The 27,504-nt window shown below is 37.3% G+C and overlaps 1 protein-coding gene across 7 annotated transcripts in view; it reads left to right on the plus strand.

The window, feature by feature from the left end:
* Positions 1 to 27,504, plus strand: part of PTPRM (protein tyrosine phosphatase receptor type M) — a 442,831-nt gene that overhangs the window by 277,598 nt on the left and 137,729 nt on the right. For 5 of the 7 annotated variants that reach the window (XM_021525183.3, XM_021525187.3, XM_077784280.1 and 2 more), the window contains one exon: positions 12,427 to 12,559. In XM_021525183.3, coding sequence (XP_021380858.1) covers positions 12,427 to 12,559 — 133 coding nt within the window. Of the gene's footprint in view, positions 1 to 12,426; positions 12,560 to 19,428; positions 19,459 to 27,504 lie in introns of all 7 variants that reach the window. The other 2 variants (XM_021525180.3, XM_021525188.3) reach the window with 1 other exon arrangement.

The following is a 27,504-nucleotide window of genomic DNA, read 5'->3' on the forward strand; positions in this document are numbered from 1 at the left end:
GGGGACACGCTGTTCAACGTAGATGATAGATATTGGCACATTATTGTAAATATAGCACATGTAGTTTCTGGTGTATAATGTTTGTAACATCCCACTGAGGGGCAGAGCCCACACGCTGCCCTGCAGGACAGAGCTGTGGCAGGGCAGCAGAACGTGTTAGAGATAAGCAAGAACAAACAACCTTGAAAACCAGCACAGATGAATTATGGCTTCTTCTTTGGCAACGGGGCAGAAAGACAGAGATTTTCTACAATCTCGGAATCATCAATACCACAGATTCCGACAGCCATTGATGCTTGGTTGGCCAAGGGGGAATGGGCTCTTCAGCTGTCCTGGCACTGCATCACCAGAGCCACTGTGTTACAGACGTGGGACAGGAACAGCTGGAGTAGATCCCATGAACTAGAAGAAAGTATCAACCTTTCCCTACCCTTTAGGAAGGGACAAGTAGCCTAATTAGGTATGTTCTCCACTGTAGAAACAGTTTGTCTTTTGTTCAGGCGAGTTAAAAAGTTGGGTGCCACAGAAGTAGTAGTCATTGTAGGAGCTGTGTTAAATCCCCCAAGTACAAAACCCATCTGGAAGTTTGAGTAGACCAGTCCATACCTGGGAGAAAATTATGATTCCAAGTGTCTAATAACTCTTTCAGGACAAGACTCATCCAAATTTAATGTAAGCCACTAAATATGGGTCTGTTTGGTTCATCCTAGCTTGAAAAATAATCTATACTCTTAGTAATGTGTAGTCTTCCTGTTACAATATCTGTGAGGCTGTTTGAGGTTGGGCTGGGAGGAGAGGGAGCTTTTCTTAATCACATTACAGAGAATGGAAGCATAAAACCTAGTCATGAAAATAATTATATTAATGAAATGACCAGGATAAATTCTTAATAAACTGAAGGACTTTCTGCCATCTGTTTAGTACTGGTATTGGTCAGTATCACACCTACTTCAAAATGTTTCAACATCAACAATTTACAGAGAACATAAAACCTGAAACAATGTAAAAATAACAGTAGGTACTTTTTAGAGCATAGCTGTCATATAGTGTTATTTCATTTCTGTATTAAAAAAATATGCCTCTGATTTTTACATTTGAAACAGAACATGTTTTGTATGTATCACAATGAAAAATTAAGGAGAGATGAGGGAAGACAAAGAAATTCAGAGATATAAATAGTAACTTTAAAACCCTGTGAATTTCAGTGTTTCCCATCTGTAGTTTTTGACTGTATTCATAAAATGCTATGCAACTTGAATTTTAAGTTGAAATAAAATATGGGACAAGTTGTAGGTAAAATAATCTGTAGTTCTTGGAGTCTATAAATCTGGTGTTTGTACTCCTGGAGAGTTTGACAAATGTTTAAGGCAATATTATGTGGATTGCCTCTGTTTTAATGTATAGGTAAGCATTCAAATGTGCTGCAGTTATACAGAGTAGTGCAGCAATGAGGAGAGTAATACTGTCAACTTTAAGCAAAAGTTACAGAACTTTCGGGCAAAAAAATGTTTCAGCAATTCACTCAGTTTAATTTCATTGAAATAACTCAAATCTTAATAAGTATCTAAGCTACATTTGTCTGCTTGGAGTAACAATTTAACAACTGTGCAAGCTGTAACTGTAGTTATCGACGAGTTTTTAACACCTTCTTCAGACAATGTATTGAAAAATGTTCTTTTCTGCAGTAATGGGAGTTTGACTGTAAAAACCAATGATTTTAGAGCTCTGAGAAAGGCACTCAGGTGTATCTGCATTTTCAAGTCTTCATTTTTCAAAAATTTTGAATCTTCATTTCCTTCCCTTCATCTGATTTTCTGTCAGTGCTGAGCACTAAGAAATTTTTGTGTACATAGAAAATTCCTGTGCAAATGAAAGTTGAGTCTCAGTTTTCCATAAAAGTGAATAGAAGTTGGGTCTTGTTTGGTTTTAAGCTGTCAAGGAGGGAAATAAGTACTCAGGTTCTGTTTAAACTTTTGAGTTCACATTGGAAACACAAAATGAAAGAGGATAAATAGTTAATTCTAATCAGTCAGAAGCAAACAAAGTAAACCGTTTTGAAGCAAAAGTTGCACTTTTCATTATATTGTCATTGAACTAGACTGCTTCTGGTTATGAGTAAATGTGTCAATAATTAAAAGTAAAAAGAGCTGATAATATAAATGACTGTTCAAGGCATTCTTAATCCTTTAACCCCTAAAATGTCCAGGAAATAAATGAAAAACAAAATGTAAATCAGTGATAAGTATTCAGAGGAGCCTAGTCTATTCTTGTCCCTGTACTAGAATATTGGTGCATTCAACATTATTTCAGTCTGAATAGGTTTTTTTATTGGCAGTACTGTAAAAATTTCTGAAATAGGAACAAAAGAACTGCTACACTGTATTGGCACAAAGACAGATCTGGAATTCTGTGAAATTATATTTCCTTTGTTGTGCTTATTCTCCTTTCCAACTCCTCTAGCTGACCTTCCTGCCCCAAAACAACATTGACTCTGAAATGCTTTAAAAGAAAAAAGTTTTGAGTCCTTTTTCCTACTTTTTATAAGTTTATCACAAACATATTTTTCCATTTCTTCATGTATCATTGCATATATAATTCCATTTGTTAGTAGAATGAACTATGTTATGTTTTGTTACAGGAAAATATGTGGGTACTGAAAAATGAGAAGTAAATTCCAAGTGTGATTGTTTCTGAAGGATTTCTGAAGAATCCTTCATAAGGACTGCAGTGTGAAGGGAGGTTGGTAGTGGAAGTCACCAGGAATGTCAGCCTCATCTGTGAGCCAGTGGCAGCACAGGCTAAAACATCCATAGGCGATCAGACCTCCCACAGGAGGGCATTACCCTCTGCCCTTCTTCTCCTAATGGCAAAGTAACCAAGCCTTCACTGGCTTTCCATTTGGGACTGTTCATTTGTGTTCCTCTGCTTAAGACCTTGGCTGACAGTGAGATCAGAAGATGCCTCACTCTGCTACTTCTTGCCCATAGCTTCAGGTTGCTTTGTTCCCATGCAGGATGTAATCCCTTGCATTCAGGGATGGGAAATAAAACAGCTGTGTTTGTCCAGGCCAAAAGCATCCAGTTTTATAGCTGAGTTTCACACTGAGTAGGTCAGCTCCAGAAACATTACTGTGATTTGATTTCACATCTTCCCTGCTTGATAGAAGCCAATTGAGTACTAGAGAACCACATTTTATCTCCCCCGAATAGGCAGAGTCCTCTTCAGCCTTCAAATCAACACCTTTCTGTTTCTGGAAAACAGCTGAAATAAATTCTCAGTGGTGTCTGATATTTCTTGTCATGTCTCAATATACTTTCAGGAGTAGATCTAGTGTTGAAAGCATGAGAGTCAACAAAAGGTCTACTTCAACAACAGGTGAAAGTCAAATACGCTTGGTGGGCCTCATGATAAATTGTCCACGTCATCTGTAGGGATGGCCTGAAAGTGTTGCTGACTTGCTTAGAAAATGTATTAGGTATGGACAGGATCAATCCAGACTGTCTGCTTTCATTTCCTTAGAGCTAATTTGGGAGTGTTACTCTTCTACCGTGAGTACTGTTGGTTTGAGGTTGTGTAGAGAACCATAAAATCAAATGTTTCAGGTCTAAAGGCTACCCTAGTTGTACATTGTATACCTCTCTGACTTCTTGTTCACAGAAGTCAGGGCTATAAGATGCAATTTCACTTCCAATGGCTGCAACTGGGACATCTTTCACAGAGCATCAGCTGGGAACAAGCCCTACATTCAAAGTACTGATACCTTCAGTTTCAGCCCTTCTTGGTGCTTCTTTTCTCAGACCTCCTCATCCTTATTCAGTATGATACCTACGTACATACAGCTAATTTGATGCAAGTATATTCTCATTAATCCTCAGTCAACCTTGATTAGAAATGTGTGTCCCATCATATTGGTCATTGTGTTTTGTAGTCAGAGAGTAGTTGGTAAAGAAGCCCAGTTTCATCTTTCCACAGAAATAAGGGGGATTTCAACTTTTATTTTAGTGGTGGGAACAGTTTTCAGATATGCTGCCATGGCTTTTCCATTTGTTGGCATAGAGGTCTGTGATGTGCACCATTGTGGCCACTTCTTTGGCCACACATAGTGAGTACTTACAAATACGTAACCATCCTTTTTTCTTCATCAAATAGACCAAAGTGTGTGGAAGTACCCTTTAAAGTTTTTAAAGCCATTTGAAAGCTTGAAGTTCCAAAGAGTTTTTCCTTAGTAAATTATTTATTTCCAGGAAAATATATTTGAGACATGTTAATAATTTCTGGTTATGGTACACCTATTGGGTGTGCTTTAAATGTCCCTTAATGATCTCAGTGCTGTTAAAGTGTGAGGGCTTATGCTTTTTTTCCTGAATGAATGAAGGCTTCCGACTTGTTGGGTGCTCACTAGAGAGGAAAAAATTTCTGAATTTTAATAATTTAAGTTTCCTTGCTTATAAGAAAAAGGCAAAGAAGAGCTAGTTGAAAAGATGATGGCTGTTTCAACGAAGAAATTTTATCAACACTTGATAAAAGCTGTTTATCAACACTTGCTTGCTTACGTTTGTTTGTTTTTTTAAAAAAAGAAAAATCCAGTCTAAATAGTCTGGATTAAAATCCTGTTAAAAATAGATTGTGATGAGATCAATAGATTGTGATGAGACCAATAGTCAAACTGGGAACTTTATTTGTTTTAGACATATTTTGTAAAGAATGTTGTTATTCCTGACAACCAGAAATGCAGATGTTTAACCAAAAAATGTCTTTCTGCTCACATGCAACAACATGACTCATCTACCAGTGAGAGACACAGTTCATGTGATAGTCAGTTAAATGAGTTGTATTCATCAGTGAAGTAGTTCTTTGCATTTCTTTTCATGCAGTTCTTTGTCACTTATATTTACATTTTCCTAAAGAATATCACAATAAAAATTAATAATTCATAAGTATTGTTACACAGCAGAGCCTTGTTTTGATACTTCCTCTTACCACAGACCTTCTAACAAGCCTGTATTTTCCTGTATTTAAAAAACACCAAATAAAAAATATATCAAATCAACATGGTGGTCCTAGGGAAATACAGAAACCTTTTTCTGGAAAAAGAGGATTTGTACACAGCAATATGTATTGTGATGATGATCATAAATTACAAAGAAAATATTCTCCCGCTAAAATGTAAATTCTGCTTGCCCTCCTTCCCAGACTTAAAAAAACATAGAGTGGTGGGCACATCATAGGAGGGAAAATCAGACTATGTTGATTTCAACACTTGAACACTTTGATTCCTGTGCTTAGCAAAATAGAAAGAAAACATTGTCTCCTCCATGTAGAAAAAGCAGTTTATACATGAGCATTTCCAAGAGAAACCAGGAACAGAAAGGAAGACTATTGTAAGGGAAGTAAACAGACCTTCCTCTTGTGACATTTCCCAAATTAATATATTCAAGACATGGGCTAGAGAGTAAACTGAAAAAATGCTGATCAAAACCACCTTCTGGCACAAAGTGTACCCTGCCCAACAGCACCTCATAACTTCTACCATATGGACAAAACCTGCCGTTTTGAAGGAGAACGAGGAGTGCTGATTGGAAAGCTAACAATGAGGATGGCAAGGGAGAACTCAATCTCCTAGCTGGATTTCTACCAAGAGTAATAAAACAAAGACTTTGTTAGCAGAATATGTGCTGGCTAGCAGATGAGGACTGAATGCCAGTCACTTACAGTATAAACAGAAGAGCCAGTGTGGTAATTCATTTCATCTACAGATCTGTATGTGTTTTGGGTCTTCTCCAAGACAGGCTCAAATTTTGGCATCTGGAATGAACTTGAAAGCGTGTCAGACTGTCTTGTCTCTCACAGTATCAGTAATGCTGCTGCTACAGATTTATAAATAAGGGTGCCATTTTTTGCAGTCATGGGTAAGATGGAGACATAGTGTTTCTGGAAGAAACGGGACATTTTGCACTGCTGCCCTGTTGCAGTGTGTTTCATGATTCAGGATTGGGTTTGTTCTTGGTCATTTGACATTTTTAAGGACCTACCTCTGTGAAGCACCTGTTTTCATACCAGGACAGACATATCAGCATTCTTTCTTACTTTGTCCTACTGCCTTTTATCTCAGCCCTTTACATTTGGCAACTCTGCTTTCCCTACCTTTATGTTAATGAACCTTTATGTTGCTTCTTTCTTGAAACAACCCAACTAACATCATCAATTAAAACATTTTTAAGTCCCCTAAATCACTCCTGAAGATCAGTTTCTGCTGTGGTACTTACTGAAAATGCTGAGTGATACCAGCTAGTTAAAAGAGCAGGAAGGGTAGAAATATTTGGGTATTACAAATTCATATTTTTAGGGGTTTTTGCTCTCCCTTCCCCCTGTGATTGCTATATCTGCCTCCTACAGCCTAGCTCAGCTAAGTTTTGTGCTTTTAGTGGCAAAGATTACTTAGCTGTGTGCCTGCCCTGTTCTTAGCACAGTGGGGCTCTCAGTCTGATTTACAGCTTCTAGCTCCTGCTAGCATACAAATAATAGGAAGTTATAATGGTAGTAGCCTCTGTAATTCATGTTGTCCAAGGAGAGCATGGGTAGAGTCTTTAAAGCCAAGTTCTCTGTTCTTTTCAGTCTTCTCACTTTGTGGCAAGGACAGTAGGAGCCTAGTGATGGGTGTTCCAAGGAAGCATCATATCTCTCTGCCTCTCTTCTGCCTTGTACCATTTTGTATGATTTCTGCCACCTCATCATGGTGCAGCTGTCACACAGGGGTATAATGTTTCATTTGCCTGACTCACTCTGTGGAATGTAGGTGCTGAGAAGGGATAGTTGAATCTTACTGCCTGCATAAAAAAATCACAGGGTAGTTACTAACTCAAAAGTTGTTTTCAAATTTGACTGGAAAATAGGATGATCTGGACTAACTGTATTACTACCTTAAAGCCTTGTAAGGTTACCCATGACATCAGTTAGTGGAACACCTGTGGATGAAATATAGCTGGAAAGGCTTGTAAGCATCTTACCAAGCAAGTACCTTTTGAGAGTGTAAAGCTGGAGAAAGAAAGTACAAAAGGTAGGAACTATGGTCAGCCTTGAGTGGGGGAAATAAAATGAAACTGGTCTAGTTAATTAATGGGAGGGATTCTTTTTTTACTCAAATAGAATAAAAAACATCTGGATTTTTTAAAGACTGCTTTAGAGGAAGCAACCTTTAGCTAGCTTTTACTAGTAGCAGCTTAAATTTTAACTCTCTTTTTGTAAGTATAACCAGCAGTACCTAGACTTTGGAGCCAGGATTATTTAATTGGTTATTCCATTCTGTAAAATGGTCAGTTATTTCTAAGTACATTTTTTGGGGGAAAGAAATATTAAAAAGCAAGTCCAAACTTTGTTCATTTATGAAGAGAGAAGGAGAAAGAGGGTTTATTCAGTTTCGTAGAGGTCCATTTCTTTTACTGGAAAATATTTTCATTTTTCTTGAAAAACAGGATAGTGCTTGCCCCAGAATTAAAGAAATTATTATCTTGCTCACATAATTCATTCACCTTAGCTTTTGTTTTAGTAATTAGTAGTTCTGCTACAAATTTTTCTATCCATAAGCTACCTGCAAGAGATTATTCTTTATGAAGTTTTCAGGTTGATGATAACACGATACTTGTGCCTTCTGAGTGAGAAGGGAAAGGAAAATTTTCCACCAAAGGAAGTGGTAGAACTATAAATACTTCACAGAGAGTAGGAATTTCTTTTAAACGGTCTTCTAACTTGTTGTGTGGAAATAAAAATTTAGCTACACAAAGTCATTTAAGAATTCAAACTCTGGAAAACACTACTACTACAACTAGAATATAATTCCGTTCTCAAGAGGAAGTAAGATGCCATGAACTGGCAAAGTAATGACTAAACTTTAGAGGATATTCCAATATTAAGAAAAGGTTAGTGGAATAGGTCTGAGAGTAAAAACTAAGTGAAATATTATCTTTGGATGTTTCATGGGTACTACTTAAAAATATTATCACTGAGGTTTGCAAAGTATGCAACAAAACAGGATCCATGAGGAAAAGTCAGGCTGAATGCCATTCTTTCTAAGTGAAGGAAAAGAAACACATTTCCCATTTTAAATGCTTCTGTTGGGAGAGCCACAAAGAATGAGAAATCAGTCAGTAAAAGGGAAATTGTAGTTGCTGAGATTAACTAGAAAAGTAAATATCTAAAGGTATGGAACCAAGCAGTGTGACTGTCTTCCACTGCATTCAGCACAGGAAGCCTGGGCAAATGCTTTGCTGGGTTTTGCAGCACCTTAGGGTTTATCTTTAAGTGTTTCTCTGTTTTTCACTTCTGGCAGGAAGCACTCTAGTTTGTTTTCATCAACTGAAGACTTTCCAAAGTTAGCACCTTGATCTTTTTTAAACTGGCAGGAAATATCTCCTTGTCCTTTCATTTTCTAAGCAGCTCCCTTGAGCTGTCCTGCACTCACTGCTCTTTAGTGACCTATTGTCTTTCCAGAGGTGCGCCACAGTGTGTATGTCAGTTTAGCCTCCATTCTTGCAGATCCACTAGCCCAGACAATCTCAGAAAACAGAAGTGAGGGGTTTTTTATGCAAGTCTTGAAGTCAGTCATCATATGCAAGGGTAGAATCAAAATCTTAAAAGTAAAACAAACAAAAAAAATCCGAAAATTCAGTGTTGTGAAGAAAATGCAGTGGGCATAGCTCAGTTGTTGGCATCAACTTAATGACTCGTTTTCATTAAACACAGGTATTTTACTGGAGGCACTGAATTAATCTTGTAGTTATATATTCTTAAAGGCTCCAGGGCATTGAAGGACATTAAAAATTACTGTGTCAGACAAAGAGTTTGCAAGTACAGTAATAAAATAAAGAAATAAACCACCAAGACTAGATCATCTTGATAAAATAGTGTATCGGTAACACTATTTCTGTAATGCAAGCTTACATTTCAGTCAATATTTTTAGCATCTGTCAGTACAGCAGAGTAAAACAGAAATCAAAACACCTCTTTTTTTTTTAGACTTGCAATAGTACTTTTCCACATCTCTCTTGAAAGCATACAAACAAAACCAAATGCACAAATGGACATTGCAGTTTATCAGGAGGCAAAGTGAATTTCAGAACTACAGCCCTGAGTTGCACTGCTCCCCTTATGGACAGCTCACCCTTCTCTCCATGGTGCCAGTGCAATTGCCTGTGTGAACATGGGTTAAAAGTCAGCTAAGAAGTAATTAGGAGGTGAGAGGCAAATATCATTCTATCAACATCTACCTATCAGACAGAAACATGGGACAAATTAAGTGACACTTTAGTATTTAACGCTAAATGCTGAATGGTATGTTTATTAAATGCCTGGAAGAGTCAGTGTCAGGGCAGCAGTTCTTGGTTACATTGCTAGATGGTACGAGTTAGCAGAATTCACATGGGTCTATGAAGAATTTCAGTGGGACAAAAGCAAACTGAATGAAAAGGTAGTACCAACTCAAATTTCAGTCTTCATAAGTGCTAAAATGTAAATTTGAATGGCTTTTAACTTGTAAAGGGTTCAAAGCTGAGCATTGCACTGAAGAAAGGGATGCATGTTTTACTGTAAACAATACACAGCAAAAAACTTCCAGTGTCCATCTGATGTTGAAATAAAACCAAACAGAATGCTAAGGTGTATATAGAGTGGATTAGAACACAGTAATTTTCTAAAATCCAGTTGTAGAAAAACTGAGGTATGTTAAATGAATAAGCAGCATTAAATAAAATGCAGAAAGGTAATCTCAGATTTCTAATACTAAATGACTCAAGGAATGTTCAAGAAAGATGAAAGTTCTTTTCCTTTACCCAAATAGTTTTTGGAAACCACTAAGAACAATAGTGGAGCAACATTTTGTCAGCAAATAAATAAGTTGCTGAATGGAAATAAAGGAGAATTGAGGTAATGCCAATATTATTTTACAATAATTAAGGATAGGGGTTTTTAAAAGGCATGTTAAACATCCAGTTTAAGGCAACCTCTCTTGTGAGTAAGGCTGAGTCCATCACTGTGAGAAGCTGTATCCTATTTTTATCTCAGCACTACAATTATTTTCATAGACAATTTCAGGTGATTTCTCATTTGGATAATCAATAAATTATGCAATATGGGTGTTTGAGTGTCCTGATGTTAGGCTTTGTGTCGTTTCCTGTGTAGGCTTTCTTTAGAGATTTTGTATTAGTGGTGGATTTGCCAGCTTGTTTAATAGTCCCAACAGGATAATGCTTTGTGTGATGGAAGGCCTTTCATGAATGTTGTTCTCCATTGTATGCAGAAGATGTGTGTGCTTCTAATACAATTTTACTCTGTGTAGTTTAAGTGTAACTGGTTCCCTTAACTGAGGACCATGACCTGCTAAAAAGAGACATGGCACTGAGATAGAACACATTGGATAGTACTGTGATAGTACCTTTACTTAATTTCATTGTTTAGCACCCATATTCCCAAAACTAATGCTGGAAGCCTTAACCATAAGGCAGAAACTGCTTTTAGGAAGTCATTACTGATGAGTATTCCAGTTGGCTGGGGTAACCTGAAGGAAATAATGAAGAATTGGCTTTGGAAGGAACTAGTCTTAGAAGCAACATCTGAAAAGATACTACTTGCTATTGATTTAATATTCTTCCTTTCTTGGGTTATAGATTTAAAAGAGAGGTTTAGAGTCCTTCATATGTATTACCATTTGCATCATACTTGATTCAGTGCTTCCTGATGGCCAAGTGCAGCTCAATAGCTGCTTTATGCATGAACATGCTCTAGATGTCTTCTAAATATCTACTGCAATTTTGAGTGCTGTGAAAAGTACAGCGGTATAGAATTTTTTTTTATATATAAGATACAGGAAAATAAAAATAGAACTGTTTCTTCATACGAAGTATGAATCATCCTTTATTCGTATAAAGTAAGGATTTTACCAATTTGGAAAAGTGTGTGTGTATTTCTATCAAACTAGCATTCTTGTGGGACTGGGCACAAGGACAGCAAGCACATCATCTTCTCTGATTTAGCACTCATGTAAAGTACCTTAGCCAGAATTTTCCAAAGAACCTGATTCCTGCAGTTAGCTCTAGATATGATTTGATTAATAGTTATCACCTTTTCTGGCAGGGTTTTCTGGCATTCCTCTTGGCAAGGAGTTTTGAAGATGTAGGCCAGAAGTGTAACTGTGGGCACTCAGAAGCACACTTCATTTTAGAATATCCTGGTTAAAATTGAGAAGAAACATTGGAAATGTTTTCATTCTGTTTTTCAGAAAATAGCTCTTCATGTTGATTGGCCATTAATTTACTTCCTTTCCAGAAAGAGAAAGTGAAGAAGCAAGTAAAATATAGTTGGTGCTGTCAGAATCCTCTTTGAAACCCAGTTAGTGGTACAAGAATGTGGTCTTAAAAGATTACACTTCACTCAGGTTTTACACTTCTTTCTCCCTTCCCAAAAAGCTACAGCAGGAAAGCGATCCATAAATCCCTGTGTCCACTTTATGGCATGGTGCCTCAGATGATGAATGCTGACACATTTTGATTTCAAAAAGAAAATGGAAGTCTATAAAAAAATAAAATCAGCTTAGTGAATTGAATGTTGCTTCCTTAACGTTTTTTCATCCTGAACTCATTTAGTAGGGGAAATGGATATTTCATCAGACATGGATTTGACGTTCCATCACATTATACAGTAAACAGTACAAATGATGTTATTTTTTTTAAATGGAGAAGCTGGAGGAGCTAAGACAGTAGCTGCTGTAAGGCACTGGTTATCTCATTTAAACAGATATTAAATGTAGGTGCCAGTGGTGTGATCATCAGCTGCTTCCCACTTTGTGAATAAATTGCTTAGAAGGAGTCTTTTTTCCTACCAGATGTGACCTAGATTTAGATTTCCAAAGGCAAAAAAAAAAAAAAGTCTATTGTGTAAAAAAAACAATTGTGGGTAAAATGCATGGTAAATGAGCTTATCTCACTTTTCCAGGTGTTTAAGCTAATATGTTACGGAATTACAGCTTCATTTACGAAAAATAATTGAGGAAAATGTTCCAGCACATCAAATTTGGATAAAGGCTTAGTATAGTTATTGTGTTGTTAGCAAGTTTCTAAATGGAAGAAAGAAAAGGGAGCCAACACAGATAATAAAAATATAGAAATTTGTGAATCTGTGAAGAGGCTCCTGTGAAGGGTCAGGTCTGGCAGTGGTATCCCACCTGTATTGTGGTCCTGCAGAATGTCTTGGAACAATATAAAGAACTATATACCTGGCAATGCATATGAAAGCAGAATTTTTCTTAAAAGATCAAGCATTCATATCTGTTGGCCCTGGATAAGATTAATGACATTAGTAAGCTAAGCGTATAAACATCAAAAGAATAACACCTTTATTCTTTTCCTCATTCCTGTTTTTCTTTTGTCAATTCTATAGGGGCTGCCACTCGAAAACCAGACCCAGAGCCTGAAAAGCAGACAGACCATACTGTTAAAATTGCTGGAGTCATTGCAGGCATCTTGCTGTTCGTCATTATATTTCTGGGAGTCGTGCTGGTAATGAAGAAAAGGTGAGCAATTAGTAGATGTTTTCTATGTCCATATTCATATTGCATCTCCTACAGCAGTACTCAGTTTGATATTGGTAAAAGTATCCAGCCACCTTCGTACCCATAGAGAATTAATGTTCTTTGTTTTATATGTAACAGCTCATGGTTAATAATTCTAGAACTTCTTATGTCAGTATTGCATGATGGACTCTAGTAATCAGAGAGTATCTGGTCCTGTGTGAGTCTCCACCCTGTTTGACAGATCAGCTGGAAGCTAGATGTAGTTTCACTTTTGCATGTTAAAGAAATCCTTACTCAAACAGGAGCTAGAGTTAAGATAATGAGATCTGTATTGTTCTGCATAAACTTTGTTTCCTGAAACTGTGGAAAATATTGCAGTGGTGCTAAATGTTTCCAAATGCTGGTTCAACACACTCACACATTGAGATTGTTTTGCCTTGAATATAATTTGAAAACTGCTACATTATTAGAAGTATAAGGCTTTTAAAACTGTCTTTCTCAACACTGTAAGAGATAAAATAGTAACAGGAAAAATATAGCTAGGGAGGTAGCATAGAAAAGAAAAAACTCCCTATGGTCTCAGAATCTTAGTCTAGATTGGGAGAAATTAATTAGCAAATAGAATTAAGGTTTTCAGTTCTACAATGAGCAGTGTGAGATTTACCCCTATTAGAGGTGGGGTTGGGAATGTGCAAGTGCTGTGTAAAGTGGCTGAGTGACAAATTCTCCTTCCACTTCTGCCACACTCTCGTTACTGTGTCCCATAACCCCTCACCTCCTTGCTATTCCCCTTGAATTATCCCCTTTTTTCCTCTGAGAGCAATCCTGGCCTGATTTGGCTCATCCCAACCCTGTGTGATTTAATTGTATGTTAACTAGTCTGGCAGGTCTGAGATAGTCCAAACCCCTGAGCTGCCTGAATTTCTTCCAGAATTTGAGCAGTGGAGGTGCACAGCAAAGGAGGCAGCTGTCTGACAGTGCCTCAGGGCAGGCAACAGAAGTAGCTGCTTTTCACTCTCCTTGAAGACAGAGGCAGGGCCATGAGATAGAAGGTCTGTATGGAGAGGAAGGCGAGCTGTGGCCAGGGCTGGGGGCCAGGTTGTGACAAGAGATATGTAAAGCACTCAGAATCTGCCATACAGAAGAGACTGAGACTTAAGCCCCAGGGTGAGTCTGACTGGGGCACTGGAATTGACCCAGTAACCAAGTCTGCTCAATAAAGTACAGTGTAGCAGAGTTGAAGTCTGTTCTGACTTTGCAGTACTTTTTTCTTCCCACTTCTGATTTCTTGCATCATTCATACCTTCAATTTTAACAGTTGAACTCTCAAACTCCTCCCTAGGGCCAGACACAGCACTTGGCATGCAGGGGGAATGCTTCTTGGATTTTCTGGCCAGTCCTTCTTCACACAATTCCTGACCAGCATTCATTATTCTCTCTGTTCACTTCTGAGCCTCTCCTTAAGTGTTTCTGCCAAAGGTAGAATGTACTCACCCAAGGGAGACAAGTTATTCCTAATCTTGAAGGGAGAACATTGCAAAATGATCCAAATAGTTTCAAAATGAATAAGGTGTCAGGGTCTTTGGCTAAAAGGATGCTATGCCAGCTCCTGCTTAATTCTCTAGAGAAAAACTCTTTGATAATCTAATTATTAGAGGCAAGAATGCTCAGATCCTAAGTGTTTGCATTAATGCAGAAGGATACTTGATTCCTTCTGTCTACCACAGTGGAGTAATTATTATTTATAGTAATTCTGTTGTTAGAGAAAAAGTGCATTATATGAGCTTCCTTGGTTTTTGGAATAAAACTGCTTGTGACAGAGATGAAACTATTGAAAATACAAGTCCGGGAACTCTGTTGCCAGATACACACAATTTCATTGTGTAGTACAGAAAGAATGATACCAATAACTTAAATATGTCCCAGAATGATGCTGCATCCTTGAATAAAACAAACTGAAATGAGTTGAAGCGAATATTAAAAAGTAAGGATGGTTCATTTGTGTAACAGGATGTGACTAGGCTTTAATGAGAGTTTCGGGAGGTGGGTATATTGTGTCCCAAGCCTCTTAAAGCATCTGCTGTAGCATAGAAGATCTTGAATACAATTACACTCATGACTTAAGCAGAAGATGAACTGATTATTCAATACATTGTTATTGGTGCATTAATTCACTAGGCTGCTGAGGGCCCCTATGGTTTCACTGTGGTTCAGTTACTGTGTATACATTATGCATTTGAAGGAAACATATAAATCATGCCACAGGCTTAGTGTGACTGTAGTGATTTTGCAGTTCTGCGATATTTTAGGTGCTACTTTGGGAAACAGTGTTATCAAGCTAGTGAGCCGTTTGACTTATGCACTTGATCATTTTTTTTCATTTACTTTATCAGGAGCTTTACTGGTGTAAAGATCTGAGTGAAAAATAAAATAGCACCTTGTAATTCAGTGGCACCTTTTCCCTGAGAAGCACTTTGTTCTCTGCACTATTATGTGCAGACGATCTGGGCTACAATGGTGGGTTTCACTGCACTGAGTCTATGTCCTTTGAAATTTGTCTTGTTTGGAGTTGGCTACAGCAAAATTCCATCCACAATCTGCTGTCCCAAGGTATATCCCAAAGCAAATGTGTTAGTCATTCTTCCACAGAAAAGAGTCTTATGCATTTGATCTTCAGATCATACCAGTAGATGAAACCAACTGTCCCTGGGGCTTCACAGTACTTAATTAACTTAATGTCAAACAATTTATTTCCATTGTCAAGAGTTTTGGAAAGCAGTTTCACTCATGTTACAACCATGATTTTGTCCAGCACATTCCTTAAGTAGCCGCCTCATTTCACTCAACAACCATTGTTTGCTTGTTTGGTGCCAGGCACCACAGATTTTCACATATCTGTCTCTTGAGCTTTTAATTCAGTAGCCAGGTAGAAAAGACCAACATTCAAGGTTTTCAGTGCAGCACAGACGTGCTTTGGATATGCCTATTACCAAAGTAGTATGTAAAGATGTTCTGCAAATATTAAGAGTCATTAAGCAGCATTATTAATTTGACTATATAATTGTCTTCTGAAGCAGTTGTATCATAAACCAGGGAGATTAGATGGCCTAGCAATTCAGTGCATGGTTTGGAATCACTGGTGAGGGTAGAAACATCATGGATGTTGAAGCATTTTGTGTAGGGACACTCATCTTTTGACTAAAGTAGACCAAATCTGTAAATTTGGCACCTGGGGTAGGGGAGGACTGTTAGCTCTTTCCTCCTTATCTCTCCACTTGGTTGTTCATAGTTCTTTATCCATTCTGTTCTATCATTCTTTATCCATTAGCATTCCTGCATAAAGGTGTTGAGTAATGTAGTCTAGGAACCTGCAAGCTGTTCCTAACCCCAGTATGGTCATATCAATGGAACGATTCTTCTCTGTGAAGTCAGAATAGTGCCAGTAGGCTTTCTGCTTCCTCAGATATGCTTTGTATCTCTCACATAAGAATTAACACAAAGTTAGATGAATACAATACTTCCAAAAACTGCCCCAAAATTGATCCACAATAAAGTGGATTTTGAATCTGATCCTGAATGTTAAATCTTGGACAAGACCCAGTCTTTGATGCACTTGCATAAGATTTTATAAAAACATTAAAAATAAAAAATGAACCAAGTAACTTCATCTTATGGTCAACTTACAGTTGAGCAGTGAAAATGAGTATACTGTTGCTACAACCTTTGGATAAGCAATAGCAATTAAATCAAGACTAGCATAAATTAAACCCTTACTGCTTTATTTTCTCAGTTCCTGGGTTTTTTTTTTCTTTCTATTCTATTTAAGTTAAATTTTAAAATTCTGCCTAAGATGGTAAGTTAGTGGTCCAACATTTGCTTAAAGTCCCTTTATATATCTTTGGGGCATCTGTTTCCATTGGGGCTGCCATTTTCTTGCTGCAGTGGAAGTGTAGTAACAAAGCTGTTATTAAAACTTTATTCCATTGGCTTCTTATTCAGTTGTAGAATGGAGTTTTTCTGATCATAAAAAGGCTATTTTGTTTTGCCTCGTTTTAGTAGCTGTCTCTATGCCTGAGCCTTCCACGAGTTTCTAATATATGTAATTGTGGCATTTTTTTAAGTCAGAGACCTTGGTTCTTGGCCTTGGATAAGGAAGGGTTTTTCACCCAGTGGAGCTGGGCTGGGAATGCATTGTTCCCATTCCCTGATAGCAAATCAGGCTGTTCAGTTATACGTACACCTTTGCCAACAATTTCAAACACTTAGGAGAGAAACTGAAAATAATAAGGCTGAAGAAAAATTCCAGTTTCCTCTCCCTGAACTGTGTTTTTCCCTGTAGGCCAACTATAAATGAGAGATGATGGAAGAAAACACTGAGGTAATGACACAGTTCCAAAAGTTTCCATTCTGATGGGTCAGTCCTTCTGCAGACAGCCTCCTGTGCTGCTTTTGTTAAATTTTATAGTGGGGCTTATTCTTCAAGTGGTATTCATTAAATTAATTTATATATTCAGTCCTAAAGGAGTTAAAAGTGCATAATATTGCCACTATATGCAGAAAAAGTTTATTGACATAAAATAATCTTACTACTGGAAAGTGACTGAAGAGCTATGCTCATAAGGAAAATCAGCCTAGGTTGGCCAAAATCTTTGCATCAGTCTTTTTAAAAAGACTTTTCATACATAGACAGAAACTTTAGTTTGTATTCATTATGTAGGAGAGAGAATGGAGCTTGTCCGTATTTCTTAAAAAATCTAAATCCATTCAGTTATGGATGGTGCTTTAGCATATGCCTGAAATACTTGTATAAAACTTGCAAGTATAAAACTTTCTGCAGGATTTTAACATGCTCTTTTTACCTGTTTCTTTCAGTGTATGGTATTCTTGAGAGTCAAAACCTTGGTGCTCTTTTTCAAGGACTTTTATATGGAAAATCTCACAACTGTAGCAACATAAATAGCTGGAGCTCGAGACTTCCAATTTTTCTCATGTTACACAAATGCATAACGGGACATTTACACACAATAAAATTCCTGGATTTTCAGCATTTTTTTCATAAGGAATAATTTATAACATATTTGGAAAAATTCTGCATATAAGTACCAGCAGTGCTTCACTGATTAATTGTATTTATTGTTGTTTCTCAAATTATTATACATTTTTTAGAAGTATGAGAACATTTGTACTAATTACATTAAATCTCTCTCATGGAAACATCTGGCAAGAAACAGGGTTGGCAGTGTCATGAGATTCTAAATCAAAGTGAGAGAATAAGTAATTCTGAAAAGAAAGGTAAGGGGAAATACAATTATGACTGAACTGGAAAACAACCACTTGCTTATAGTGCAGGTAAGTGCTTTGATAGGACCTGATCCCATGGTCCCTATGGAATGCAAAGAGGCTTACAACTGTTTTGCAGCTTGCAAATCGAGTAAGGACCTGATTCTTAGTTAACTTTTAAAACGCAACTTTAGCAGGTATACATTTTCCAGATGTGCCATGTGATTAAATATGCAGTGTGTAGTGTCTTGTGTTTGAACAATACTGTTTGCATCTGAAAAATGGGAATAAAAATTGGGAAGTATTTCTAACGGCATCTTCACAAAAAGATGAGAGAGAAAATTTGATGAAAGCCTAGTTTTCAAAGGGATGCCTGAAGCATGTAGCCAGAGGCAAGTTAACATTAGTTATAGTCCTTTGCAAGGCCTGTTTACATGTTTCCTCTGTAGTCAAAGGGCTGTATGCATGTGCTGTAAAAATTACAAATGCCTACATGGTTCCTTTCAGTCTTTTATCTTACCAACATGTGAATGCTAGTTGACATTATGCTCAGAGATGTTTTAAGATCTCCAGCCTTCTTTTAATTGCAGTCAATATATGGAATTTATTTGGATTGAAACTTGCCCTTTCTGGAGAGTTGCAGTGCTGCTTGTAGTGGGCTCATAACTGGGGGAGGGAGGGAAGGACATAAAGCAAAGAGCATAGCTGGAGGACTTCTATACTTTGTGCTCATACAGAGCATGTCTGGGTGGAGTATCTGTCTGTCCAAGAGATTATGCAAGGCTGACAGAGCCCATATATGTCAAGGGGGTGGTGCTAGGTCTCCCAGGTTGTTCTTTGTGGCATTCACATGGGCAGGAATAACATGGGTACAGGATCACTTCTTATTTTTATCTCTGCCACGTGGAGAAATACCACAGTTTTAGCCCACAAGGATAGATTTTTTTTTTATTTGCATGACAGTAGGTATCTTTTCCTTCTGAATTTAAAAGGCTATTTAAAAGCTGAAATATTTAAAGAGCTGTGGCCATGGATATTCCCCTTCTGGAAGTTAAGTCCTTTCAAAGGCAGAACTGACTGCCTTAAGTAAGAAAAAAAAAGGATAGGATAAGATTCTACAGTGCTATGACAGAAGAGAAGCTGCTTAAAGTGTACTCTGAAATTCTTTATTACTAAGCTTCTAAAACCATGCTAGAATTTCTGTATCCTTATTCCTAATGCAGCTGAGGTGTAGCTAGCAGTGATTTAGCACTTTAATTGGGAATATTTCTGTGTGTAGTATGTGCAGATATGAATGGACATTAAATACATAACATTGCTTAGTAGGTGTATCTGAAGGTGGTTTGATTTAACAGTTGGAGATGCGTTACATATTGTATTGATCAAAGTGTTATGGAGATTAGATATGTCACCTGTCTATTCCAGAAACATTGCATGATATGCCTAGATATACATTCTTGCTACCTTTCATTTGTGTCACCAGTTCAGGTCTCAGTTTCATCTTGATTTTTCATACATTAATATTTGACTTTTCTTTCCTTCCATTTCATCTTTTCCACCACTGCCTAATCCTTCCACCATCATGGCAGAAGAAGCTATCACTCCTACACTTATTACCTGTAAGTAACTTCTTTGTCATCAGAGACACAGTATCTGCCATGTTGTTCCATGCCTGAGTAGTGAATGCTAATGCTGAAAGTTCCTTTATAAAAACATACTTGTAAAAGTTTCACCAAGATAAAAAAAAACATTGGTCAATAATGTAATGAAATATTTCGCTTTTTAAGAGTTTCTTATGTCTCATACTGTGAATTAGAGTCCTTTGAATAACATAAAAAATTTTCTTATTTGAGAAATAGGAGGTATAACTATCACTACCATGACAATGAGAAATTTTCATGCCTAAAAATCTATTTTTAGAATTTATTTAGTAGTTTCTTTCTCATTTGTACTGTTGAAATTACAACATTGGTTAGACATGTACAAGCATTTCCATTTGTTGCTGTGTACATATTACTACTTTTTTATGAAAAATTGATCATGCATAAACATGATAAGTTACCATTTCTGGAGTGAATTTCAAAGGGAAAGCATTAAAAAATGAGGGCAGGATGAAGCATAACTTTAAATAACTTTTTTTTTTTTGTACAGTCCTTAGTAATACCATTATATGCTTCTTTATTTACCGAAAGCCTTGCTTCATTCCCTGTTGTCAGCAGGTGATTAATGAGAGGGGTTCTTCTGTGAATTTCAAAAATCCCTTTCTAAGGCTCTTCACTTTTTCTTGCTTTCCAGGTACAAGGAGTACATAAGACATTAGCAAAATACTAGGGGTCTTGCTTAGTTGCAAAATGAGATGCACTTAATCTTGTGTAATCCTGTTGGCCAGCAGCAAAAATCAGCTGTCCAGCAGATACCTGTCTTCTTTAAACCTCAGACTTAAGAGTCACAGGAACCTATGAGATATTTTTACATAGTTACAGAAGTTGGGATGCTACTTGCATTAGATAAATTTTAGTACCAGTTTTTAAGTAAATATGGTGGTAGCATACTCTTGAAAGGATCACATTTCAGTAATGTTTTTTTATTTAAATGCAGTATGTCATGGTTTGACACTGGCACAATGCCAGTGCTCCCATGAAAATGTAATCTTACCATTGAATGCTGTGAAGTGGAATTGAGAACAGAGCAAAGCAGGCCCAAGCTTAATAACAGAAAAAAAACTTTATTAAGCTACTATTACAAAAGAAAAAAAAAGGGAAAAGGGGGGAAAAAAGCACATAAAGATCAAAATGAAAACCTTGCAAAAGCATTCCTCCTCCCACCACCCAACTCCAACAAACCACAGTGAGACACAATCTGGACCCCAATCAGGTTTCCACCCTCCAAATAATCGATACTCAGTCCATCGAGGGAACAGAGTCTCTCCTGTGCCACAGACCCCCCAAGAAACACAGCTCCACATCCTGTGCTTCCATGTCACACATGGCACCGCCCGGAGAAAAAGTTTGCCATGGTGACCCTTCTCCTTTCCATGCACAGTGCTCTCACCACCAATGCATGGATGGACAGACTGATTTTAAGATTTTTCTTTTCAAGGATGCCCGGCCAAGAGGGGAGAAAACAACAGTTCAGTTTTCATTGTTTGGGACCACAGTCCCCCCCATTTTCCCCTGGGGCCGAGGGCTCAAGAATAAAGATCTTCTTCTCTTCTCCTTCTTTTGAGGACAGGGCACCACTACAAACTCCTTAACTTTTTCTCTGTTCACTCCACTTTTTTCTTTTCCCAGCTGAAGCAGGTCTCTTGACTCACTGGCATCCTCCTAAAACACAGTCTCTCTTGGAGGAGAAGATTGGTTCAGGTTGTGGCTAACACGGAAAAGTCCAGCCAAAAGCCACTCCTTGTCCCCCTCCCATCTAGAATTCCTCCTTCCAAAATCCCAGGGTCCAAGGTGTCCCTCTTCCTCTCTTTCAAACCGAGGAGGGGAAAGGAAAATTCACAAAGCTTTCGTTTCTCAAGGAAGGGTTAAAAGTCCAAACTCCCAGGGATGGCTCGATGCCCGAACATCCAGCAACTCCCACGCACTGGGCACCTTGCAGCTCCCCCCGCTCCTCCTTCCTCGTGGTGGAATTGCTGACAAACTGCCGCTGCCTCTTTCTCTCCCTCTCGGGAGAGAAACTCTGGCAGAGGGGGGAATGGAGACATCCCAGATTTCTCCACCCTTCCATCTGCAGGGGGTTCCAGTCCCTCCACCCTTGGGCCCACCTCAGTCAGGCCATGGCCCTTCCCCTCCCCACCCAGCCACAGCCGGGCAGGGGAGAGGCTGCACTGCGGCTGAGCGGAACCCAAGAGAGTGAGTTTCCCTGGGAATTCTGCTTTTAACTCCTCTGTGTTCTCAGAGGCGTGTCCACCTTCAATTGGTCAATATCCAAATTGACCTCTTCCTTCCAGAAAAATTCTTTTTCCGTGTCAAAATATGACACAGTATAAAGTTTACCATGTTCTTCTAGCTGCTCTTCAAACGTTTTAAATACATATTTTTTCAGTTTATATTTTGAAAAAGCATCAAACATCCATTTATAGAATTTATGGAAAAAATATTAAATGTTTTCTATTTTGAACACTTGGTCTTCAAGAAACCAAGCAGAACCATTCTTCAAATTAATTAAAGCAGCTAAAATTTAAACCTCATTCCTTAAAGACTGAGACTTCACAATATATGGAAACTGTTCATGTGGTTGGTAATTCAGATTTCATATTACCTTATTTGACACTTTATGTGTAGTGCAATTTTTTTAAACTGTAGTTTAAAGCAGTGTATTAATGTGGAGGTCAGAAAAAATTAGCTCTTCCACAGATACAGTATTCCAAAATCTGTTTCTGTCCTGAGATGAAAAGACATATTTTCCATTAAATACACCTTAAAAAAAATAAATTCCGTTTGGGACCATTTAAATGTAGTTCTTCAAAATGTCATATGAATATAATACAGTAAGCCATGTGGCATGGTCTTGCCTTAATAAGTAAATAATTTTATATTTTAATATGATTCATGTCTCAAGGCTAAGTCAAAGACAAAATTGAAACAAATGGAACATTAAATTAAACACTGTTTCATTATTTAGATAAATTGGTTTGTATTTTTTTTCTCATTTTCCACAGACAAAGGAAAATGCCTAAATTGAAATGGTTTTTTTAGGTTTTACAAACAGGTTTTGTCCCTAGTTTTACAATCACAGAGACTGTTAATAGTGGATGGAATAGGACATCTCAAGATTATTTGAAGTACTCTCCTAGTGACTTCAAGAAAAGATCTTTCTGTTAGTGTGATACAAATTCAGCAACTTTGTAGATTGGGTTGATTAACTCTTCCAGGAGAAATTATGGGATTTTGACCTCTTAGTGTTTTATTCCCCATCTGGCAAAGTGAGAGCCCTGAAAAGTGCAGTCAAGATTGGCTGTCAGTAGGAGAAAATATTTTGGACCAAATTCCCCACCTGTTTACGCATTACACAATTTCACTGAAATTGGTGGAAATCTTAGATGAATGCAGGATTCATTACAGTTTTATTTTTAGCTGAGGAAGTTGGTATGGATTATAAAATGTTCTATATTTTGAGAAACATAATTTCAAGTACTCTGCCACTGCTAATTTACCACTTCTATACTGAGTATCATATTCAAATTTACTGATTAGTCATTGTAAATGCAAGCTGTAACATCCAAGTGAGCATCTATGCACTGAAATAGTTACTATTGTCTTGTATGCTGCTTTCCTTGTGTGCTGTGGGCTCCTTTTCCCTAGCAGACTGCAATCTCTGCCACTTCTAGATCCATCCTAAATTAAAATTTAAAAAGAAAAAATTGGCAGATGCCTAGAGCTGCTGATGAATCATCAGAGGTGGACCTACAGCTGTGCATATTTGGCAGAGAATTATTTCTATTTTATCTTGTGTTTACTAGTTAGTCAGTCAATAGATATTACAGAAAAAAGAGTTGAGTACTGCTATTGAGAATTCTTTTTAATGGGCCTAAGTACCTCTGCTAGTCTTTCCTCCCACTCTTGCATTCCTGACATCTGGTGCATTTTTTACCTTTCGCCTCAATCAGGCAGCGGATTTTTTTTTTTTTTTTTGTCTGGACATAGTTAGTTCTCTATGACTTCCTTTGTTCTTAAGATTAGACCAAATTCCATAGCACTCATTAATTCTGCAGCAGATCTCTTGGCTTGGCAGTTGATTCCAGGTGGAAAAAAAGAATGGAGATGGTGTCATTTGTTACACTGGCAATGAGTGATGTTCCCAGCATGGCAGGTGGCACTGGCATGACTGCTTGCCCCTGACACATTTTCTGATAGGAAAAACCCCTGTGCCATGGGCTGAAGAAGGAAAAGTGCATTAGTATTTTGTTATGTAATTATGGTTAGGCAAGCCTGTTGCTGAGGTGACAACAAGCGCCACTGTGCAGACCATTGGCTTTTTTTATTTGAGATTTTATTTTTTATAAAGATTCTGCCCTTGGAGGTCATAAATCATTTGTCAAGAGCAAACAACTACATTTCATGAAAATTAAAGAAAAACAAACTGAGTGCTTGGACCATCAGAGTTTACTCCAGACACTGTTGCCTGATAGTTTGGCCAGTTCAATTTACCCCAGATTCTTGGGCAGATAGTTACAGACTGTAGTTTTTTTTAAGTTCCTTTCTATAAAAGATTTCATTATATTGCTATGAGTAGGATGTACACCAAATTAAAGTGCAAAGTTGTGAAGGCAGCTTTTGATGCTGTTCCTCAGTTTGAACTTGATATAAAAATGATATGTTATGATTGTGGTTGAAATTAAGTACTTATGCAACAACAGTGCTGCACAGCAGTTACGTGCATAATGTTATTATATTTTGTGCCTTTTCACATGTCATTTCAGCTTGTGAAAGGTGAAGTAGGGAAATATGAGACGATTATTACCCAATATTCTTATACTATGCTAATCATGTTAAGATCTTAATAGTGTGGAATCTGCTATTATGTGTCCCAGCACTAATAATCTAGTTAGGTGCCCTAGAACAGAAGTGTATCACAGGTGCATCATCTGTATGGAAATCTCAATCCCAAAGCCTGATACTATATTAAAATATTAATATTATAGACTGTATAGGACTACAGGTTCTATTGCCTAGTACTTGGCGTGTGACACAGGGGACAAAATTCCTCCTGCATGAAACATTGAGCTTTTTTATATAAATGTGTATGAAAGCATATCCTAATTTTCACAAGAATTTGATAGGTTGGGGCCCAGTTGAAGTATGCTTTTCTTCTGTATCTAGCTCGAGCTCAGGAGCCTGGCAGTCTGTTCTCAGTTTAGTTCTCCCGCTTCACTAGCAGATACTCAATGTTGGCTTCTGTATCTTTGTATAGAGACTTAATTTCTAGTTCATTTGCTCGGTCCCACTGCCATTGACCTAGTACTTGGAGCAGAAAGCAAGAGGTTAGATTTGCAAAATTATCCTAATAATTAAATCAATAATGTATTCAAAAAAAATCAGTACTGTCAAAACTCTTAAGGGTGATTACTGGATAATTCCAGAGAATATGCAGTTGTCATGTTTAAAACTTCTGTAGTAATTCAAAAATAGTGAAAGATGTTAGAAACAGTCCTGTTTTCTCAACTGTAGTTGCTCCTGGTACCAAAAACAGTATCGTGTTTGTAACATGTAGGTGGAGGAGAGATTGAACAGAAAAACACAAATGTGTTTGAACTGTTTGATCTGTTAGACTATACCTGTGATCTCTTCTGCATCTTTAAATATGGAGAGTTGCATAGGCTTGTATCATAGAGCCAAAAATAAGGGTGGATTTCTGTAATTGTCCTGTAATTGATATGGGAATATCCCAGGAGTTTTGTTGCATGTTGCAAAGTATACAATGCTGACATACTGAAATCTTTGGATAATATTTAGTGTCCAAAATAAGGCAATGAGGGTGCTCTACTAAATCACCATTACTAAAAAACACATTTTTGTGCTATGTGCTGTATGCTTTTTGTACAGGTATGCAATATCTAGTTTTTATGCACAGATAGGAAGCCGGGTCAGAATTGGGATTTTATTTTTAATTAAAATATATGACATAATTTTTTAAATCTATCTAAAGTCATTACTTCTTACACTGATCCTTTTATCTTCTGATTCTTTTGGATCTGATTGTATTGCTTTATAGCCAAGGCTTACATTCCCATTTCACTGTAGAAAAAATTGTAAATAAATATTAGTAAACATTAATAAACACTGTAAGTAATATTTTTTTAATTTTATTGTCTCTTTCTGAAGTGTATGAGGGAGCTGCCAGTGTTTTCAGGGGCATGTCTCTGTTTCCTCTTTCTTGTACCCTCTGTCATTAGTACTGTTGCTGTTACCGTTTGTTTTTTTATCTCATTGCTGTTTCCAGTAAATTGTTCTTATCTCAACCTTTACCTTTCGTGCCTCAAATTCTGCTCTGCTGCCCACCACAGGTAGAGAGAGGGGGAAGCTGGGAGTGAAGGAGTGTCTCCTTGATTTGGAGTGGTTTCAGTGGGAGCACTAAATTGGAGAATGTGTTCCTAAACCACAACACAAATTACTATCTGTGCTCCATTAGTGTCAAGCAAAACATTTGCAGATGAGCTGAGGTTTGGAGATTTTTCTGTCCTTATTTTCACTACTTATTTGGTGAAGGTACCAGACATTTAGTGAGGGAAACAATATAACTGTAGAAAAAATAAATACTTATGCAGCCTAGAGACATTTCTGTTCTTTCCATGCTGTTAAAAACTTTTTGTTGTTTTATGAACTATTATATGGGATTTGAATGGTATACTGAGATTGCATTTAGAAATTGTGGAATCCATATACTCCTGTAGGATAAGTCTGAAGGTTGTCTTTTTTATATATAACACTGAGACAGGATACATGCACTTGGGAGAGAAAAAGATGATAGTGACAGATAAGTGTATGTAAGAAGTTACCATTGTATTTGAGTATTTGTGTTGCCATCCCATGTGACTCTTGTTGAGGTACTGTTACCAGAGCAGCCTGTCTTCTCTAGAAAACCATGTATTGAATAAATTTTTAATTAGCCTGTTGACATTGGGTTTTAGTTTTCTTGAAAATTTGATTCCCAAATCAATCATGTTTGCTGTCAACAGCAGTTATTCTAGGCAATAAGGTTTTGCTATTATCATTGTTGAATTATACTGTCAAAGACAGTGTAAGGTGAATAATTTTCATTCACTTTGTTGCAAACTTTTCCCTCGGGGAAAAAAAAGCTGTTGTTATGTGGTTTTTACTGTGAAATGGTATTGTATTGTACACTTGTATTGTACAATTGTATTGTATTTCTGTATACACAGCTCAAAAAAAAATTAAATACTTCTATTTTAAATACAAAAATAGGAGGATGAGCTTCATATTTTAGTATTGCTATTTGTTTTACAAGGGAGTAATGGTGTTGGAATCTTAATTTCTCTAAAAGCCAAACCTGCCGTTACAGTTTATGTGATTGTAAATATGTTAACAGAAAGTAGAGAATTTGTGCTGCATTTAAGACCAAAACTTACTTCATAATTTATGTTGGCCTGTATTTTTTCTAAAAGATTGAAGTGTTAGTTTTCAAAATGGCATTATGTAATATTGAACTGATTGACAGAATGTGTCAGCAAAAGATGGGACTACAGGGAATAAGATGAAGCATGCATTGTATTTCTCCTAGTCTCAAGGAGGACAAGCAGAAGAAAAATGCTTTAAGTAAAATGGGTAGAAGAAATCATACAGTAGATCTAACCCTAAGACTTCGTAGCTCCAGTAAGCCACAGGTTTAGTCACTTCTGTGGTGCAGATAAGAACAGCTGTAACAAGATGCTGATGTCTTTTGAGTGATGCCAGCACAGGGCACTGAGGTGTTGTAGTCATTAGTATTATGATAGCTTCTACCGAGTGATATTTTTTTTGGTTGAGCTTGTTATCTGAAATCTGTTCTGTATCACTGAATGCCCTGGGAGATGCTTCACCTGAAATATATTTCTTGTGCCTATCTGCAAGGGTTATGGCCAGGTTAATGATGATCCATCTCAAGGCAGCATCCATGACTCCTGAGTGTTAATTTCACAAGGAAAATGTTCTAGTCTTGGCTTC

The sequence above is a fragment of the Lonchura striata genome, chromosome 1 (assembly GCF_046129695.1).
Source record: "Lonchura striata isolate bLonStr1 chromosome 1, bLonStr1.mat, whole genome shotgun sequence".
In the NCBI taxonomy this organism is placed as follows: domain Eukaryota; kingdom Metazoa; phylum Chordata; class Aves; order Passeriformes; family Estrildidae; genus Lonchura; species Lonchura striata.